Source organism: Carassius auratus, chromosome 20 (assembly GCF_003368295.1).
Source record: "Carassius auratus strain Wakin chromosome 20, ASM336829v1, whole genome shotgun sequence".
NCBI classification, from domain to species: domain Eukaryota; kingdom Metazoa; phylum Chordata; class Actinopteri; order Cypriniformes; family Cyprinidae; genus Carassius; species Carassius auratus.
Genome location: NC_039262.1, coordinates 28,339,774 through 28,360,749, shown reverse-complemented (window position 1 = coordinate 28,360,749; position 20,976 = coordinate 28,339,774). Strand labels below are relative to the sequence as shown.

Below are 20,976 nucleotides of genomic sequence, written 5' to 3'. Positions count from 1 at the left end.
AAATTATCATCTCATCATCAGTTTAATATATACATATGCACTCGTACCTAAGACGGTTTTCACTGAGGTCTATTTTTATGCTAAATATATCAGATAACTTCACTATCAGAATAATCAGTAGATAACATGATTACCAAAATAATCATTAGTTACTGCTCTAGATTATAAAAAAAAAAAAAAAAAAAAAAAAATTGCTTTTTGTGATTAACCCTCTGGAGTCGACAAACGCGGATAAGCGTTTTGTGGCATCTTCTCCTGATAACACCTAAAATAACTTAAATTACACTTTTAGTTTTGATACAGAGAAGAGCAATACACCAATGGAATCTGTAAAGGGTCTACTTTTATTGAAACCATATGAAAACAACGTAATGTCCAGTCTTTCATGTCTTCATTATTTCATGCTTTCATTATATCTAATGCGACCACGTCCATGTGCTGAGTGCACTAAAGATATTATAATGTTTCACGTGAAGCACACAGTGTTTAACCACCCACACAGAAAACAAGCTATATGTACCTAAAAAAAATAACATTTTAAAAAGTTTTTCATGAATTTTACTGTTCGCTTCGCACCACAAAGCACAAGCAGAAGTAGCCTAATAATTGTGAAAAAGGAGACATTTTAATTATTTATTAATAAACAAATGTTTTCTTGTCGGATGCAAGATGAAATTCACAGTGCTTCACAGAAATGCAACCTTCACAAATTACATAATGCTTTCGTTTTGAGTTGATTCATTTTAAAGTAGACATTTCAAGCTTTCTGTAGATATATTCCTCATGTATGTGAGACACCCCAACTTTAAGTTATTTTATTATCAGGAAAAAATTAAAGTGATCAAGAGGGCGCCTCTATGTCATGCATGCCAATTAATGATTTTCGCACAAACATTTGAATATGAATAATCGTGGAGTGATTTGCCGGTGGGTGGGTCTAGGCACCCTGGCTCTGCTGAATTATTTTATCCCCGATGGGGATAAAAACATCCTGCAAACCCGCTCTGGCATCCCAATCTGAATAATTAGTGAATAATTTTGCAACGCAATGGTTTAACTGATATTTGGAGTTTCAAAAAATGTGTTGTGTTCTTTGCACGCTTTTTCTATATAATTTGTTGTTTGAATAACAGTGGACATTAAATCATTACATTGAATAGATCTTAAGTAGACCTACATTGTTTTTATTAAACTGAGATCACACTAAATACAGTTTCTATCATATTAACACCATTTAATAAACCTTTTTTATTCACAAATTGTATCATGTGAATAATAATTGCATGTTGTTTTATTGAAGGAATTTTTAAATATAAATTAAAATATAGGCCTAATATCTGAGAATATTGACATTTTGCATATAAATCCATGTAGCCTAGCTTACTAAAATAGGCTACCACTTTTTTTCAATATCATAATATTTTATATATATATATATATATATATATATATATATATATATATATATATATATATATATATATATATATATATATATACACATTTCTTTAGAATAATACACTGTAAAAAAAAAAAAAAAAAAAAAAAAAAGTTTCGTCAACTTAAAAAAATAAGGCAACTTATTGAAAGTGCTTTTTTGAGTAACCTTAACAAACGGTGAATAAAGTCCACCCAACTTAATAACTAAATATCACAAGTTGTCTCAACATAAATAGTTATGTTAACCTAAAAAATATTAGAACACAATATTTTTTGTTTACTGAACACAAGGCCTATTATCTATATTATAAGCATATCAATCAATCAATCAATCACCTTTATTTATATAGTGCTTTAAACAAAATACATTGCGCCAAAGCACTGAACAACATTCATTTGGAAAACAGTGTCTCAATAATGCAAAATGATAGTTAAAGGCAGTTCATCATTGAATTCAGTTATGTCATCTCTGTTCAGTTGAAATAGTGTCTGTTTTAATTTGCAATCAAGTCAACGATATCGCTGTAGATGAAGTGACCCCAACTAAGCAAGCCAGAGGCGACAGCGGCAAGGAACCGAAACTCCATCGGTGACGGAATGGAGAAAAAAACCTTGGGAGAAACCAGGCTCAGTTGGGAGGCCAGTTCTCCTCTGACCAGACGAAACCAGTAGTTCAATTCCAGACTGCAGCAAAGTCAGATTATGCAGAAGAATCATCTGTTTCCTGTGGTCTTGTCCTGGTGCTCCTCTGAGACAAGGTCTTTACAGGGGATCTGTATCTGGGCTCTAGTTGTCCTGGTCTCCGCTGTCTTTCAGGGATGTAGAGGTCCTTTCTAGGTGCTGATCCACCATCTGGTCTGGATACGTACTGGATCCGGGCGACTGCAGTGACCCTCTGATCTGGACACAGACTGGATCTGGTGGCCACGGTGACCTCGGAACAAGAGAGAAACAGACAAATATTAGCGTAGATGCCATTCTTCTAATGATGTAGAAAGTACGGTATTATGTGAAGTGTTTCATATAAAGTATATGTATATGTATATTCAACATATAAAGCGTGAAGAGTAGCGGCCCTAGAACTGAGCCTTGAGGTACTCCATACTGTATCGCTGGCGCCGATACAGGATGGCTGCCTCCGTGACGAGCTCCGCATATGTTTTTGTGTTTTTGTTAGTTTGTCCTGTCTTTAGTTATATTCCTGCCATCAGTTTCACCAGGGAAGAACTGCTGAACATTCGGCAGAACGCACCACAAGATGTTTTTCCGGATTTCAATTATTCAGACGTTTTACTGAACGTTGTTATCGGAGGAGCGGCGGCGCTGATCAAGCGCTTCAGGACGCGCAGACGGGGGAAGCGAGCGGGAGCGCTCGTCAGACTCAGGAAGCGCGGATTTCGAACGCCGTTGCCTAGCATCCATCTGGCAAATCTCCGCTCTCTACCCAACAAAACGGACGAACTCCTTCTGCTTTCTCGGACTAATAAGGATTTCACACACTCTGCTGCTCTGTGTTTCACGGAAACCTGGCTGAATGACACCATACCGGACAGCGCGCTCCATCTGCCGGGCTTTCAGCTGTTTAGAGCGGATCGCGAATCAGAATCCACTGGAAAATCGCGCGGCGGCGGGACATGCTTTTACATCAATGAACGGTGGTGTACAGATGTAACTGTGTTAAAGAAGACGTGCTGCTCAAATCTCGAAACACACTTCATTAACTGCAAGCCGTTCTATTCGCCGCGGGAGTTTCACTCGTTCATTCTGGTCAGTGTTTACATCCATCCCCAAGCGCATGTGAGCTCAGCTTTACAGAAACTTGCTGATCAGATCACAGAGACAGAACAACAACACCCGGACTGTTTTAATCATTCTCGGGGACTTTAATAAAGCCAATCTGTCCCGTGAACTGCCAAAATACAGACAGCATGTTACATGTCCCACAAGAGACAGTAATATATTGGATCACTGTTACACCACAATAAAGGATGCATTTCACTCTGTTCCACGAGCAGCTTTGGGACGTTCTGATCACCTTCTGGTTCATCTTATACCGTCCTACAGGCAGAAACTAAAATCAGCTAAACCTGTATCAAGGACTGTAAAAAGATGGACTAATGAAGCAGAGCAGGATTTACAATCTTGTTTTGACCTCACTGATTGGAGTGTTTTTGAAGCTGCTGCCACCGATCTGGATGAACTCACAGAGACCGTAACATCATATATCAGTTTCTGTGAGGATATGTGTATTCCTACAAAGACTCAACTAATTTACAATAATGACAAACCGTGGTTCACTGCAAAACTCAGACAGCTCCGTCAGGCCAAAGAAGATGCTTACGTGAAGGGGGACAATGTCTTGTATAAACAGGCTAAATACACATTGGAAAAGGAGATCAAAGTTAAGGACTCAGTTCACTTCCAACGACTCCGCATCAGTGTGGAAAAGTCTAAAGAACATCACCAATTACAAGACACCACCCCCCAGCACCGTAGAGAATCAACGACTGGCAGACGATCTGAACGAGTTTTACTGCAGGTTTGAAAGAACACCCATCACCTGCCCTGAACGCCTCCCCACACAACCATTCACACCCTTCACAACTCCTGCAACCAGCCCTGAATGCCTCTCCAAACTACCGTTCACACCATTAACAGCTCATGCAACCCATCCTGAACACCTCTCCAATCAAGCACTCTCACCATTCTCACCTCCTGCATCCCCCCTCTCACCCACACCTGCAATTCAGATCAGCGAGGATGCGGTGCGCCAGGTCTTCCGGAAGCAGAAAAGGAAAAAAGCACCAGGCCCAGATTGTGTTACACCAGCCTGTCTGAAATCCTGTGCTGACCAGCTGGCCCCCATCTTCACACAGATCTTCAACAGATCGCTGGAGCTGTGCGAAGTCCCTTCATGCCTCAAACGTTCCACCATCATCCCCATCCCTAAGAAACCCAAAATTACAGGACTAAATGACTACAGGCCTGTGGCTCTAACGTCTGTAGTCATGAAGTCATTTGAAAAACTGGTGCTGGCCCACCTGAAGGACATCACTGGGCCCTTGCTGGATCCTCTTCAGTTTGCCTACAGAGCAAACAGGTCTGTGGACGATGCAGTAAACATTGGACTGCATTATGTTCTGCAACACCTAGACAGACTATGTGAGGATCCTGTTTGTGGACTTCAGCTCGGCCTTCAACACGATCATCCCAAACCTCCTCCTGCCCAAACTAAATCAGCTCTCCGTGCCCACCTCCATCTGTCAGTGGATCAACAGCTTCCTGACAGACAGGCAGCAGCTAGTGAGGTTGGGAAAATACACATCCAGCACCCGTACAATCAGCACCGGAGCTCCCCAGGGCTGTGTTCTCTCCCCACTGCTCTTCTCCCTCTACACCAACGATTGCACATCTAAGGACCCCTCTGTCAAGCTCCTGAAGTTTGCAGATGACACCACACTCATCGGCCTCATTCAGGACGGTGACGAGTCTGCTTACAGACAGGAGGTAAAAGAGCTGGCTGTCTGGTGCAGTCTCAACAACCTGGAGCTTAACACCCTCAAAACAGTGGAGATGATCGTGGACTTCAGGAGAGACCCCCCTGCACTCCCCCCACTCACCATCATGAACAGCACTGTGACTGCAGTGGAGTCATTCAGGTTCCTGGGAACCACCATCTCTCAGGACCTGAAGTGGGACATTCACATTGACTCCATCGTAAAAAAGGCCCAGCAGAGGTTGTACTTTCTCCGCCAGCTGAGGAAGTTTAACCTGCCACAGGAGCTGCTGAAACAGTTCTACTCCACCATCATTGAATCCATCCTCTGCACTTCAGTAACTGTCTGGTTCAGCTCAGCTTCTAAATCTGACCTCAGAAGACTACAGAGAGTAGTCCGGACTGCTGAGCGAATCATTGGTACAACCCTCCCTTCTATTCAAGAACTGTACTTATCCAGAGTGAGAAAAAGGGCTGTCAAAATCACTCTGGACCCCTTACATCCAGCACACTCCCTCTTTGAACTGTTGCCATCTGGTCGACGCTACAGAGCACTGAGCACTAGAACGACCAGACACAGGACCAGTTTCTTCCCTCAGGCAATCCATCTTATGAACAGCTGATAATAATGGCGAACACATTACACTTTATATTTATATACACACACTTTATTTATCTGACACACATACTTAGTATACACTTAAATTTTGCACACAATATATATGTACATACATAACTTCACTTTGTAATATACCTGCCTACAATTGTCATTTGTATATTGTCATTCACTTTCTACATATTTGTATTTTTTATTCTTTTATTATGTGTTTTATGTTCTGTCGCTGTCATTCTGTTGTACTGCGGAGCTTCTGTCACGAAAACAAATTCCTCGTATGTGTAAATATACCTGGCAATAAAGCTCATTCTGATTCTGATTCTGATTCTGATCGATATGATACATCTTCATTCACTGCTACGAACTGATGGAGGTCATATAAGTACGATTTAAACCATGCTAATGCACTTCCACTGATGCCAACAAAGTGTTCAAGTCTATGCAAAAGAATGTTGTGGTCAATTGTGTCAAACGCAGCACTAAGATCCAATAAAACTAATAGAGAGATACACCCACGATCAGATGATAAGAGCAGATCATTTGTAACTCTAAGGAGAGCAGTTTCAGTACTATGATACGGTCTAAATCCTGACTGGAAATCCTCACATATACCATTTTTCTCTAAGAAGGAATATAATTGTGAGGATACCACCTTTTCTAGTATCTTGGACAGAAAAGGGAGATTCGAGATTGGTCTATAATTAACTAGTTCTCTGGGGTCAAGTTGTGGCTTTTTTATGAGAGGCTTAATAACAGCCAGTTTGAAGGTTTTGGGGACATGTCCTAATAACAATGAAGAATTAATAATAGTCAGAAGAGGACCTATGACTTCTGGAAGCACCTCTTTTAAGAGCTTAGATGGTATAGGGTCTAACATACATGTTGTAAGTTTAGATGATTTAACAAGTTTATAAAATTCTTCCTCTCCTATAGTAGAGAATGAGTGGAACTGTTCCTCAGGGGGTCTATAGTGCACTGTCTGATGCCAAACTGTAGCTGACGGCTGAATGGTTGCAATTTTATCTCTAATAGTATCGATTTTAGAAGTAAAGTAGTTCATAAAGTCATTACTGCTGTGGTGTTGGGAAATGTCAACACTTGTTGAGGCTTTATTTTTCGTTAATTTAGCCACTGTATTGAATAAATACCTGGGGTTATGTTTGTTTTCTTCTATAAGAGAAGAAAAGTAATCAGATCTAGCAGTTTTTAATGCTTTTCTGTAGGATATGCTACTTTCCCGCCAAGCAATACGAAATACCTCTAGTTTTGTTTTCCTCCAGCTGCGCTCCATTTTTCGGGCTGCTCTCTTTAGGGTGCGAGTATGCTCATTATACCATGGTGTCAAACTGTTTTCCTTAACCTTCCTTAAGCGTAAAGGAGCAACTGTATTTAAAGTGCTAGAAAAGAGAGAGTCCATAGTTTCTGTTACATCATCAAGTTGTTCTGAGGTTTTGGATATGCTAAGGAATTCGGATACATCAGGAAGATAACTTAAAAAGCAGTCTTTTGTGGTAGAAGTGATGGTTCTTCGATACTTGTAACAAGAAGTAGAATTTACAATTTTGGCTATATGAAGTTTGCACAGAACTAAATAATGATCTGAGATATCATCACTTGGTTGAATAATTTCAACACTATCAACATCAATTCCATGTGACAGTATTAAATCTAGAGTATGATTTCGACAATGAGTAGGTCCTGAAACATGTTGTCTAACACCAATAGAGTTCAGAATGTCTATAAATGCTGATCCCAATACATCTTTTTCATTATCAACATGGATATTAAAATCACCAACTATTAAGACTTTATCTGCAGACAGAACTAACTCGGATGTAAAATCACCAAACTCTTTAATAAAGTCTGTATGGTGCCCTGGTGGCCTGTATACAGTAGCCAGTACAAACATCACAGGGGATTTATCATTAACATTGGTTTCTCTGGATAATGTTATATGAAGCACCATTACTTCAAATGAGTTATACTTGAAGCCTGCCCTCTGAGAAATCCTGAAAACGTTATTATAAATTGAAGCAACACCTCCCCCTTTGCCTTTTAGACGCGGCTCGTGTTTATAACAATAATCTTGGGGGGTGGACTCATTTAAAATAATGTAATCATCAGGTTTTAGCCAGGTTTCTGTCAGGCAGAGCACATCTATATTATGATCAGTTATAATATTATTTACAAAAAGTGTTTTCGTAGAAATGGATCTGATATTCAATAAGCCAATCTTTATCATTTGTTTATCCATATTGCATTTGTTTTTTATTTGTTGAACCTCAATTAAATTGTTAACCTTAACTTGGTTTGGACGTTTTTTGTATTTTCTAGTTCGTGGAACAGACACAGTCTCTATAGTGTGATATCTAGGTGAAAGAGTCTCTATGTGCTGAGAATTAACTGACCTCTGTGACGGGAGGCAGCTAGCAGACGGTCGGTTTAGCCAGTCTGTCTGCTTCCTGACCTGGGCCCCAGTTAGTCAAGTATAAACACTAAGACTATTTGCCATATTTCTAGACAGAAGAGTGGCGCCACCCCAGGAGGGATGAAGACCATCTCTTTTAAACAGGTCAGGTCTGCCCCAAAAGCTCGTCCAATTGTCTATATAACCTATGTTATTCTGTGGGCACCACTTAGACATCCAGCCATTGAGTGATGACAATCTGCTATGCATCTCGTCACCACGGTAAGCAGGGAGGGGACCAGAGCATATTACAGTGTCTGACATCGTGCTTGCAAGTTCACACACCTCTTTAAAGTTATTTTTAGTGATCTCCGACTGGCGAAGTCGAACATCATTAGCGCCGGCATGAATAACAATCTTACTGTATTTACGTTTAGCATTAGCCAGCACTTTTAAATTTGCCAAGATGTCAGGCGCTCTGGCTCCCGGTAAACATTTGACTATGGTGGCTGGTGTCTCTATATTCACGTTCCGTACAATAGAATCGCCAATAATCGAAATAGATGAGTCATGTTTTCACAGTGTGAGACAAACAGCTGGGAAAGATCAGTGTGATTTGGCCAAACATGCTGCTGCTTAGCACAGCCCAGCAGAGTGAGCTCTGTGGTCGAGAACGACTGAAATATATAGTATTCATCTTTTTGAATCACTTTCAGATTCAGTTTTAATTTTAATTTGTCACCAAATTGAAAATAATTATTAAACTGAATTAAGTCCAGTGTAATATTAGATTATATTTGTGGAGTTTGTATACTTTTATTAAGTACAGATGAGAGAGGAAAGCATTAGGCAGAGAGGGAGACATAGGAGTGATGAAGGGAATCAAACTCGAGTAGCATGTGCACACTGCCATATTGGCACCTCATTATAAGACTTAAACTTAATTTAGGAAAGTTTCTAGATTATTTTTGTGTGTTTCAGAACCAGTTTTATGAGGGATGTATTTCTTATTTGTTACCAAGTAATTACTGAACTTATAGAAATGTGATAATAGCAGCCATCATCTATAGTAGGCTACAGAGTAACAACTCCATGCTCAGAGGAATATCACAGGTTTCAATTAACACCATGTTTTTGCAGTGGTTGAGTATTGTAGTCAATCATAATGTCTGTTGAGTTCATGAATGCAAATGCTAATCAGATGTGGTTAACTTTGTCAGAACTTGCTCAACTCTCAATCTCAAAATCAATTTTCTTTCAGAGCTCACTGAGATCTCCATGCTCGTGTAAACATGATGTAAATAGTGAATTTAGAGTTTTTATCTGAGTTACTTCTTCAAATAAGTAACAGCTGTTCCTTTGTTTTCCATTTATTGATTGACAGCTCTCCTGTCCCATGTTTAGAGAAATCAGGAGTTGGTGCAGAGGGGTTGTGTGCACTGTGTGAACGTGATCTCACTGTAGTTCTAGACTATATGTCAGCATGCATTTACTCATCTCACCTGCACAAAAACAGATTTGGTTTTCTTCTAAATGAATAAAAACAGTAAAATGCAAACTCAGAATATATTGCAAACCTGCAGTAATTAAACGTTAAAAAAAAAAGAACTCAAATATCCTTTATTTATTTAATTACCATTTTTTAATGTCTTTGCTGTTGACACTTAATGATCCAACTCAAACATACTAATAAGCAAAAATTGCATAATATAAACATAACATTTGTGTTTGTATTGCAGAACTGGTAGTTGTGACTTATAAGTTCATTCTACAGCTCATCACAACTTTGAGAAAGATTTGGTTCCCCATGACCCATTACATTTTTTTAAAGATTATTATTTATTCACCCTCATGTTGTTCCAAAACTATATAATTTTCTAAATTGTGAAGAATTTTGCTGGCCAGTAAACATGACTCTGCTTCATCTGCAGGTGTGAAAGGAGAAAGAGGACAGAAAGGAGAGAAAGGAGAGCGTGGAGACAAAGGAGGGAAAACAGGTGAAGATTTTATTCATGGAGAAAGTAAACATAAATGAACATGCAGCTAGCTAATTTAATATGTTTTCTCTGTTAACATTATAAATCGCTACATTATAACATATAACATGTAAGAATTTTTGTGAAGAATTTTGTTCAAAAGAAAAACAGAAGTAACAATGACCATTTTCAATTCATTGATTCTTCAAAAGTTCATAATGAGATTATTAAAAAATCATATGAATTGAGCAATTTAATCCAGGTTTTCTGAGGAGACTCGAGATCACTTTATATTAGGTCTGCATGATAAATCAAAATGGATAATTAGACTGAAGCTGTGGCTGTCAGTGAAGCTGTGATCTCCATCCGAAGGCCAGAGAAACTCCAAGTGCACCCCACAGAAGAACTAGAGCAGCTGAACAAACAGAAGATATAACCGCTTTCATTGAGTCAACGTGACTAATAAACACACAAATTCAACACTTTATGGTTTATCTGAGTTCGTCTTATTATAATGTTTACATTATAATGAAATGTTTACATAATGCATTAATAATGTCTTTATCACTGCTTAGATTACTATAAAACGTTGTGTGACTTATTCTGTGTGAGAACCCACATCATCTCACAGAACGATTTATTTCAAACACTCTTATTCTCAAGTCAAGTCACCTTTATTTATATAGCGTTTTAAACAAAATACATTGCGTCAAAGCAACTGAACAACATTCATTAGGAGTTAGTAAATCATGAAGTCAATTTGTAGGATGGTAATTTGCCATGGATTAACCATGGGTTTAATCCATGGGGATTTGGAATATAGGTTTATCTAGGTTTACCATATCTATGGTTATTAAACTTAAGCCCCATTCACACCAAGAACCATAACTATAAAGATAACGTTATTAGTGTCCACACCAGAGGGCAATAGGCGCACGCTCATCTGCTCATTATAGCAGGGTGGATTCTGATTGGCTGCCAATGTTTGTATCCTTCATAATTCCAACGATATAGTTTCTCTGTGTCTTTATCATTATAGCTGTGGTGTGGACAGGTCTTAAGAGTCACTCCGATTTTGCTCAACCACATGAATTGCACACAGTCATACCTCAGCAGAAAATCCTGTCATTGCTTTGTGATTGATGACATTTAGCTGATGTGGTGTAAACAGACATTTAGGCCCGATCCCAGTTATACCCCTTAGCCCTTAGTTCATATTAACGGTCATGTTACTCGAAGAAATGTTTGCAAAAAATCACTAATATTTGCTAATGTCATATCATTACAGACTGCTTGATAGTGCCACAGCACATGTCTGATCAAGGCGATAACTGCCGTAGACATTGATGGGGGCTAATCCCCCCAATAATTAGAAATAGCTAAACCATTTTCTCAAATATTGCCTATCCGAGAGTGAGAGAGAGAGAGAGAGAGAGAGAGAGAGAGAGAGATGGAAGTTGCGTGTATTCTTTTAGAATGAATTAGTTATTAGTTGTGTGTCACTTTTTAGAGTGACTTTACTTAAAAACAGCTATTGTATCCTCTCGTCGCTGGAAAATATAATGTAGCGATTCGGTATTTAAACTGTATTTAATAAAAGTCATGGGGCAGCATTGACACGTTTATTTTCTCCTGGATGTATGAGCTGTGCAATTTCCGATATGTGTGTGTGTCAGTAAGCAGCTCATTAATGCAGAACGATAATTAAAGGCTCTAGTGCACACCAGTATATGTGTGTATTTTCTCAAAGTATGTAGTTATAATCACTTGTTCTTATGTGCATATCCTTAATTTTGACATACTGTTGACAAACTTTGATTATACAGTTGTTGAAACAGATGTTGAGGATTTAATTATCGATTGAGGTGCTGATCTACACTAAGTGAATTGCTGCAGGCCTTGTTCCCAGAGACTCTCCGAGCTGACAAAGACTGACATGTCAAAACATCATGCTTAGTCCTCCATCCCATCCTGCAATGTTCTTTTTAAAGCTTTTCACAATTACAGTATATGTAGATACTAGATTTTTTTAAATCCACCTATACTTTTATGCTTTATTATTGTTATGAATTTTACATGTATATATTTCTTGTATGTTCGTATATACAGTATAATCTGCACCACAATTTCTGTGACAATAAGTCAATTAACGCTCATATAAATGGGATTTATTTTTCCATGACTAATTATTTCTCTGTATGCTATTATTCCAACTGATTAACATGAATTTGTGTTTCAGTGGAAGAAACTCTGGTAAGGCTGGTGAACGGCTCTGGGCCTCACGAGGGTCGAGTGGAGGTGTTCCATGAGCTTCGATGGGGGACGGTGTGTGATGATGTCTGGGACATGAAAGATGGAGACGTTGCGTGCAGGATGCTGGGCTACCGTGGCGCCAAAGAAATCCACAAAACAGGCCGGTTTGGACAAGGTCAGAGTGACTCCAAGGCAGTTACAGACATGCTTGCAAAGAGTTACAAAGCAACCAAGAGTGACTGCATTTAGTGCACTATATAGTACTGTGCCCTAAAAGGATTTTTAGTCATTTTGCACAAATCGCCATGCTTGACTTCTTAACTTTCTGTATCTGAGAAAGTAGACACTTTGTGAATTAGAGGTCTGCAAGCCCGTTGGTTACTGATACATTCAGGCTGGACTCATACATGTGTGGCTCATCATTGACTGAAGCACAGACTCTAATCTCCAGCACAATGGTGAACCACAAAAATACATTAAACTACGTTACACTAAAAGAGTTCAGTATTTACTCTCCTTATCATTGTATGGTTTTTTCACAAATATTTCAGTCAAATTAACTTTTTTCAATAGGCAGATCTGACTCTTATGTTTTACAGTATATTGCTGTTTTTATTGCTGTTAAACCCACAACAAAATCCTCATTTTTAAATGAACACTTATAATGTGTGCACACTACAGAGTGTTAGAGGGCTTTTACACTGGGCTCGTTTGCTGCGGTCCGAGCACAAGCGTGATTGTTCCCGGATCCGCCCGCAGCGCTGGTCTGCTTTCACACTCAATTGTTGTATCGAACCCGGGTGCGTTTGCAGTCACCTTACGTCATCGCAAACGCACACTGAAAACGCATGGAGAACACAACGCGACTGAGCATAGTTGTACTTTTTTTTGTTAATTTGGTGCTATTATGCACAGTATAGTAATTGACTTTAATTATTTTAATTATTTAATTTTAATAAATGTAATTTTGACTTTTAGGAGTGTGTTGAGGAAATAATGATATTGACAGTGTTACGCATGCACGGGATACTTTACTCCCTGAACAGTTAGGAAGCAAACGAACTCAGACCCCCTTCTCCAGGTAGTGTTGGGTTCGGTACCCCTGTGCGCACCAGGGTCCGATGACAGCATTCACCTTAGCAATTTTTCATCCGAACTGTGCCCTGTTCTGCACTAAACTGCCAGTGTGAAAGCCCCCTTAGAGTGACACTGAATCAGTGAAGTTAATGAGATAATAATGTGATTAATTGATGATTGAGCATTAGTGATGAACACCTGCTATTAACAAGCAGAATCACTGAAGGAAAGAGAAACACAACTACAACTAACTACAGCCACAGTCTTGAAAAAATGAAATCTCTCAAGGTCTGATTAAACAACTCCTAAATCAGCTTCACATTACTAACCAGACAGTCTTTATTCCCATCAGACGTCTAAAGAAGATTTTTTGCCTGTTGTAAAAATGTGTTATTGAAACTTGTCAACGAAAAAAAAATGGTGTTGTTGTTTATAGATTGCTAAGAACATTCATCTAATTTCTGATACACGGATGCATACTACAAAAGATGCATTAAAAAACATCACTCCCTAAAACAAATCTTTGTTGTGAATCATACACTGCTTCTTGAGGTGTCTGTCTAAATTGCAACAATTGTGACAATACACAAATAAACAGATCAGTTCTGAACATCACAAACATTCTTATGAAACTCAAGACAAAAGCAAAAATGTAAGCACAGATTAAGAATTCAAGAAAATAAGTGGACAATTCAGCGTCTTAATTTATTCCATATACTTAAGTTTTAAGTTTATAAGTTTTGTCGTATGCTGGTACCCAGCATGCATTGTGTCATGAAGCTTTTGATTGTCACCCTTTTTGAGATTCATATGCTGATTTTTGATGTTTCACTTTGCGTGTTAATGACATGGTAGTTAATGTTTTAGACCTAATAACTAAGTTTATGTTCTGGTTACCACATCACTGATTAATCTTACACTGTAAATAACCAGAGAATTAAATCTAGTACACTCATATAGACTCTGAAAGAATCCAGCAGCATTGTAGATCAGTCTTGTACATAATAGGTATTAGAAACAACCACAACGCTTCTGCTATAACAGATTAATCTTAAAGACAGATTTACAGCAATCAAACAAAAACTAATGTTCAGAAGTCAAGGGTCAGTGACCGGTTGCATGAAACTCCTTAAGCTAAGAAATCCCTTAGATATAAGGTTAAGGGTACCCTTAGTGAAACTTGGGTTTCAAGAAAAAACCCTGAGGGTTTCCTTAAGGAACTTAAGGCTGTTATTAAGTTTTTCCCCTTAATTATCTAAGTGTTCCCTTAAGCGTTGCTACAAAGTCCTTAGTGACCATTTCACCTTAATAAATTTAAGGGACTAAAACAGCTCCCTTAAATCAACTTAAACTCAAAATACGATGGCTGATTTAGTGTTAATTGATGAAAGGCTGAAAAAGTATTATTATTATAACCGCTTACGAAAACAATAACTGCCTTTCCGTCCTCTGTCCGGTTTGGTTTACGTTTGTTTGTTTTCTGTTATGTTTGTACTCTCCATAGCACAAATATAATAATACAAGTGTGATTTTAGCAAGGGTTTGGCTTTGTGCTTCGTTATGTTCTGTTTACTGTTAGAGGTAGTAACTATAGCAACCGCAGTGATCTTTGCCGTATGTTGTCAGAAACTACTGTGAAACTCTTAGTATAAACACTTAGGTAAGGGTGACAGTTAAGAGCTTTCTTGCAGCGCTCTTAATGAAATCCCTTACCTTAGGGATATTTTTCCTCTCTCAGGAAAACCCTCACTTCAGGAATTTCATGTATCCGGGTACAGGATCACAACTAAAGCAAACACTAATCTCTGCAATGGTTATGTCAATTGAAACAATAAAATGTCATCATCTAAATAGTTGTAACTCTTAATAAGATCTTCTGTAGACATCTGACAGAAATAAAGTCAGTCTGGTTAGTAATGTGTGAAGCTGGTAAAGCTGTTTGTTGATTGTTTAAATCTTCAGTTGATTTCATCTAAGGCTGTGGCTGAAGTCTTGTTTCTCTTTTTTTTCAGTGATTCTGCTCGTTAATTCACTCATTAGTGTTCATTCTCTCTGTCAGGTGGACTATATTAGTAAACTCATGTAGGGAATAGTGAATGAGTGTGTAGGATGTGATTAGAAACACAGTCGCTGAGGGTTGACTTTGAACACTGTTAATTAACGATAAATAGCAGCAGGCTACTTTCTTGAAAATGACTAATATTACCCAGAATGCACTCTTTGAATGACAAACAGCATGTTACTGTAAAAATTTGGCTGTTTTTTACAGCAATTTCTAACAGTTTACAGTCATGATGGTTTGAGAAGGGTAAACTGACCATAAATATTGATGAGAAGCATGAGATTAATTTTCTCTCTCTTTTAGGCACTGGGTTAATCTGGATGGATGATGTTGCTTGTGCTGGTACTGAAGACGCTATTCACAAGTGTAAATTCTCAGGATGGGGAAAAACCAACTGCGGTCACGTAGAAGATGCAGGCGTGACCTGTAACATATAGCCTGTTTCAAGTCTTCAATATCCTGTAAAATGGACAGTTAAGATGTAAATGTGAATTATTTGCAGGCCCTGAGGAAGCCGTGTCTGTGTCCTTCTTATGAATCAATCTGTGGCAGAGTAACATATCAGCCACAGTCTCAAATCCTACCTGCAAAGAACTACTACCCAAATACTTCAGCCATATCCATCAGATGGGGGAAGAATATCCCACATGCGTTTGCATGTGCGTGCGTGCGTGAGTGCTCTATGCTGCTGCTTTTTCGTAGATTTTTTTTTTTAATCTTTAAACAAAAACCTAGTTGAAGTTTATATTGTGTATAGATATATGCATTTAACTTTCCAAAGAGATTTAAGGACACACACTAGTATATTTTTTATAACTTTTAACTTTTAAAACAGTAAGTATTGTAAGTAGTTCCAAATGTGCCTAAAACATCGATCAAAACAGACATGTCATGGCATGGTCAGCAATTGTATACCTCGGTTAATGGTGAGGACCAATTACAGTCAGTATTAATTGTTCATTTGCTTCATTATAACACTAAAATATCAGTATTGGTTCTCCTTTAACCAGTAAATATTTTTTACTTAATTTAGTGTTGCATAGCATTATCCAATGTGAATGATGCAAATGATTCAATAAAATATATATTCTAAATATCAGTAATCAAATAGTGATTATCTTTAACCAAATAATTGTAAATATATTATATTTAACTTTCAGATGACTATGGGCTTGATGTGCCCAATTTGGATTTTCTAGTGGACACTTTAACCACAAGTTATAAAACAAGACATAGATTTGACACATTTGATAGGTGTGCAGTATTATTTACATAATATTAATTATGTTTTATATTATCCTAAAGAAATGGTGGTTTACTTTGCATCGGAGCATTAAAAGTGGTAGCCTTTTTTAGTGAGCTACACTACATGAATTTATCCCACTGCGCAATGTGCCTTCGGAGTGACGTTTTTTTCATGGTTGAACGGCAAGATGACGTCCAAGTTGGGTCATGGTTGGACGTCCATATAGTGGATCTAGTTTGGACGTCTAATAGATGTTCAGAAAAGGTCATGGACCGATGGACCTGATATATCCGACGTCTATCCGACGTCCAATGTTTGATGGAATATGCAAAATGTAAATTTTCTCACATATTAGTCCTGTATTTTAATTTATATTTTAAAATTCCTTTAATAAAAAATGCATTTTTATCACGCACTATTTTGTTATTCGTTACCTGTTCTTTATTTTTACAGTTAACTTTTTGGGGAAAAGATATTTGTCTGTACACTGATTAAGAATTATGAATCGTAAATCATGAGGCACTGTATAATTTTGCTCTCATTGTTTTGACTTAATTAAAACAAGAAACAAATAAATTAAACATGCACGATTTAACTAAATCCTTGAAACTCTAAATAATGAACTGATTGATAAAACATCCTCACGTTTAAACTCAAGTTCTCTCATTATAATCAACAAAATGCACACAAAGTAAAAAAGAGCTTTATTAATTGACAACTTCAGTGATTTTAAAAGGTGCCTTCTTTACTTGTTTTTATATAATTTAAGTAAAGTAAAAATAAATTAATAAATTGCAGCCCACATTTAAGTGCTGGTGTGTATCATATGTCTTAAAATGCCACAATGCAAGAATTGCGAGGTGCGTGTGATGCCGAGTGCATGCGCAGCCTTTATACTTATTTGTCTACATATTTTATCTTCATTACAAATCTTTTTTGGTAATTTTTGATTATTGCATGTAAAAAAATGATTTACTTTGTAATGCAAATGTTAATTATTATTCATATTCATATTCAAGTGTTTGTGCATGAGAAATATATCTACATAAAGCTACTTTTGTCTGCTTTTAAATGAATCAATTCAAAACGAAATAATTATGTAATCTGTGAAGGTTGCTTTTCTCTCTAAAGGCACATATACTGTGGAGATGAGAGGCAGCACTGTGAATTTAATCTTGTAGCCGACAAGAAAATGTTTTTTTTTTTTTATTAATAAATAATTAAAATTTTGAGGAATATATTAAGGCTTGATTATAGATTTAATCTAAACCTGCGATTTGTTGAATAATGACAAATTAATCTTACGTGGGGGGCAGACCTATTAAATACCCTCAAGACATCTCTGTTAAAGTTTTTAAAGTATTTTATACATGTTCGCATAAATTCTGCTTTCAAAATGGTCCGTAATGGAGAGATGCCTTAACACTGATTTTTCCTCTGACACACAAAAGCTAAAATTGAAATAAAATGTATATTTTATGTTTTGAGAGTGGCCAACCCTTCACTCCAGATATTGTTGCTTCTAGCTTGTGCATTATAAATCACATAAAGTCTACAGAATATATTAGCAGGTCTGTAACGCATGTGTATTTCCTAAATATAAAATAGCCTATAAAACAGTTAATAGACAGATACTTTACTGATGTCTAGACTCTGTTTTGGGATTTATAAAAACATAAAGAGATGGTTCAAAATAATGGTGATGAATAAGATACATTCTGTGAGAATTTATATTTTACACTCTAAAAATATTGTATGGACACAACAAATAAAATTAACGCAACAGTTTGCATCATTTATTTATTTATTTTTGAGTTAAGGCAACTTTCTCTGAAATTAAGTTACTGTATAATAGGCTAACTAATCAACTTTATTGCACTATACAGTAGTCAGCATTTGAAGTGGATCAAAACCTTTTTTCAAAGTTGTCCTAAAACCAAAATGACTAGGCATTTGTCCTAAACCTGTTGTGCAAGTTTGAAACCCTCATAAGACACTATCCATTTGAAAGAGCAAGAAATTCACAACTTTATCTCAACCCCCAAAAGCTATACAGATCTGTACCAAACCCCAACCCCTTCCAGCTGAACTGAATTCAGTTTGTTTTTTGGCAGCGATGAACACTGATTCTTGGAGCCCATATCATTTTTTTCACCAGACCGTAATAAAAACAAATTATCAACCGATAATTAATCATTATTTTTGTGAAAATCATTGTTATTTGTGAACATAGGCATTTGAGGAAGTCTTTAAGAGCAGGCGGAATCCTCTGCCAGCTGCTCCCGCTTCACAGCGAGCGTGACTCGCACTAACTGATGCAGCTTCACCATCCGCAAGTTTTGATTTTACAAAATCAGTTTGAGCTGAATATAACATGAGCCCAACATTTAGCAAGTCAGGAAAACATTCAGTACACCTAAAGGAATTAATTCTGTTAAATAGAGAGTAAAGAAAACACAAGTGTAGGCTATCCTTAAACTTGGATGTCATTTTATTGAAGTACAAATCCAAACACCAGGAGCAGTCGACACTCTCTAAGAGTTCTTTCATTGAAAAGTATGCTTTTTATTTATTCACAGGCTATATGGTTAAAATAATATTACTCATATTATGGTAAAATTTACTCAGGCCGATTAATTTTATTTTATTTTTTTTAATGACAATATTATTATTACCATTATCATTCTTTTTTTTTTAGAATAATTGTAATACATTGTAAAACATAAATGGGTGAAGCAAAACAAATATGATAACTTTTTAACTGCAGGCAGATGCAGGCCTATATTATTGCACATTACAAATATTTGGATCGTCCCTTATTCTGTACCTTATTTTCTTAGCCAGCACCCCACATTATGGGACTCACAGCTGAAAGTGCTCTACCTAACTTATAATTGCAACAATTTCCTACTTCAGTGTGTTACAAACATAATTGTGGTGTCTTTGGAAAGAAGACACTATGGGCTTTACTTTTTATCAACCAGATTTGATAATGCTCAAAAATATTAAAGGTTTTAGACACTGAAGTGCATTGCATTTTTTTTTTACCACACTTAAATGTTTTTTTTTTGTTTGTTTTTTTTTTTTTTAAATAAAATACATGAAATTAGTCCTGGAAATCAATCAAATTCAAATCTGAATAAGATATCATGAAATTCAATTATAAAACGCTAGACAGAAACTTAGACATCATATAAGTGATTTATTTGAGCACTAGAAAAATACAATAAGAATAATTTGAGTAAGAAAAATAAGAATAATAAGAAAAATAAAAAAGATTTAACTTTGTTGGCCAATCACAAACAAACTGGTAATGTAATCGCAACACAATTCTCAAGCTTATGTTCTATCGTATCAAAAGCCTTAAAAAGCTAATAGCAATAGAAGAGAAATCCAGTCCTGGACACATGATCCAAGCAAATAATTTTTAACTCTGATAAGTGCAGTCTCTATGCTTTGATAAGACCTACATTCTGACAGAAATACAGATTGTTGGGCGGACACTATAGTAGTGTATAGGATCCAGCATACCTCTTCTACCCTAGACCGGGAATTCTAACAAATAGCATTTAGATTTTGGATTCTCAGATCTTAGTCAAAAATTTCCCTCGCACAGCTGTGAAAAAGGTCCAACTGCAAAACAAAAAAGTCCAGACTCATTTGAATTCAACACAGGTTTCAGATTTTAAAGTCAGATTCATTTCTTTCATATCTGTGTATACTTATATTTGAAGAGATTACAAAGCAAATAATGTGTTCATAAACGCATGTATTCTTATAACTAAATTCTTCTTCTTATATATTCCTATATATTATAGGGGAAGAAAACCACTCATGGATATACATTTAACAACAGAATTACTGTAAGACATGGTCATCCAGAAAAAGAGCTTCTAAGTCTTTGATGTTTGAAATAAAACAGTGGCTCTTTATTTGTGACTTTCCAGTAATAATCTGAAAGGATTTGGAGGAAAAGGGATTTCAAGGAAGAGAATAGTGGAACTGTTCTACTCAGACAAATACTCCAGACATATGATCAAAGTGTTTTATTTTTTATTATTTTTTAGCTTCAGGCATGCTCTCTCTAAACCAGGGGTGAAGTGTGAAGAATCAGAGGCACTGAACAACACTGCTATACTCCTTTGGTTCTTCATGCTCATATATAATTACACATTGTTGCAAATTAGCTTCTAAAATATGAATTAATTTATATTATATTTAATATATGTAATATTTATATTTAATAATTAAGATAATTATAACTAATTTTAAACCCGTTGGGCAATGAGCACAGTGTAATTTGTTTATTAAATCTGAGAAATGTTCATTTCTGTGGTATGGAAAAAATTAATTTCTTACTATATAGCTCTACTCAGATTGGGGACTTCATAGCAGAAGCAGAG

The 20,976-nt window shown here is 36.8% G+C and overlaps 1 protein-coding gene across 3 annotated transcripts in view; it reads left to right on the top strand.

The window, feature by feature from the left end:
* scara5 (scavenger receptor class A, member 5 (putative)) overlaps positions 1 to 16,988 on the top strand; it is a 179,000-nt gene extending 162,012 nt beyond the window's left edge. For all 3 annotated transcript variants that reach the window (XM_026195066.1, XM_026195068.1, XM_026195065.1), the window contains 3 exons: positions 9,891 to 9,956; positions 12,175 to 12,363; positions 15,631 to 16,988. In XM_026195066.1, coding sequence (XP_026050851.1) covers positions 9,891 to 9,956; positions 12,175 to 12,363; positions 15,631 to 15,764 — 389 coding nt within the window. In that variant the 3' untranslated portion in view covers positions 15,765 to 16,988. The remainder of the gene's footprint in view (positions 1 to 9,890; positions 9,957 to 12,174; positions 12,364 to 15,630) is intronic.
* Positions 16,989 to 20,976: the final 3,988 nt, after the last annotated feature.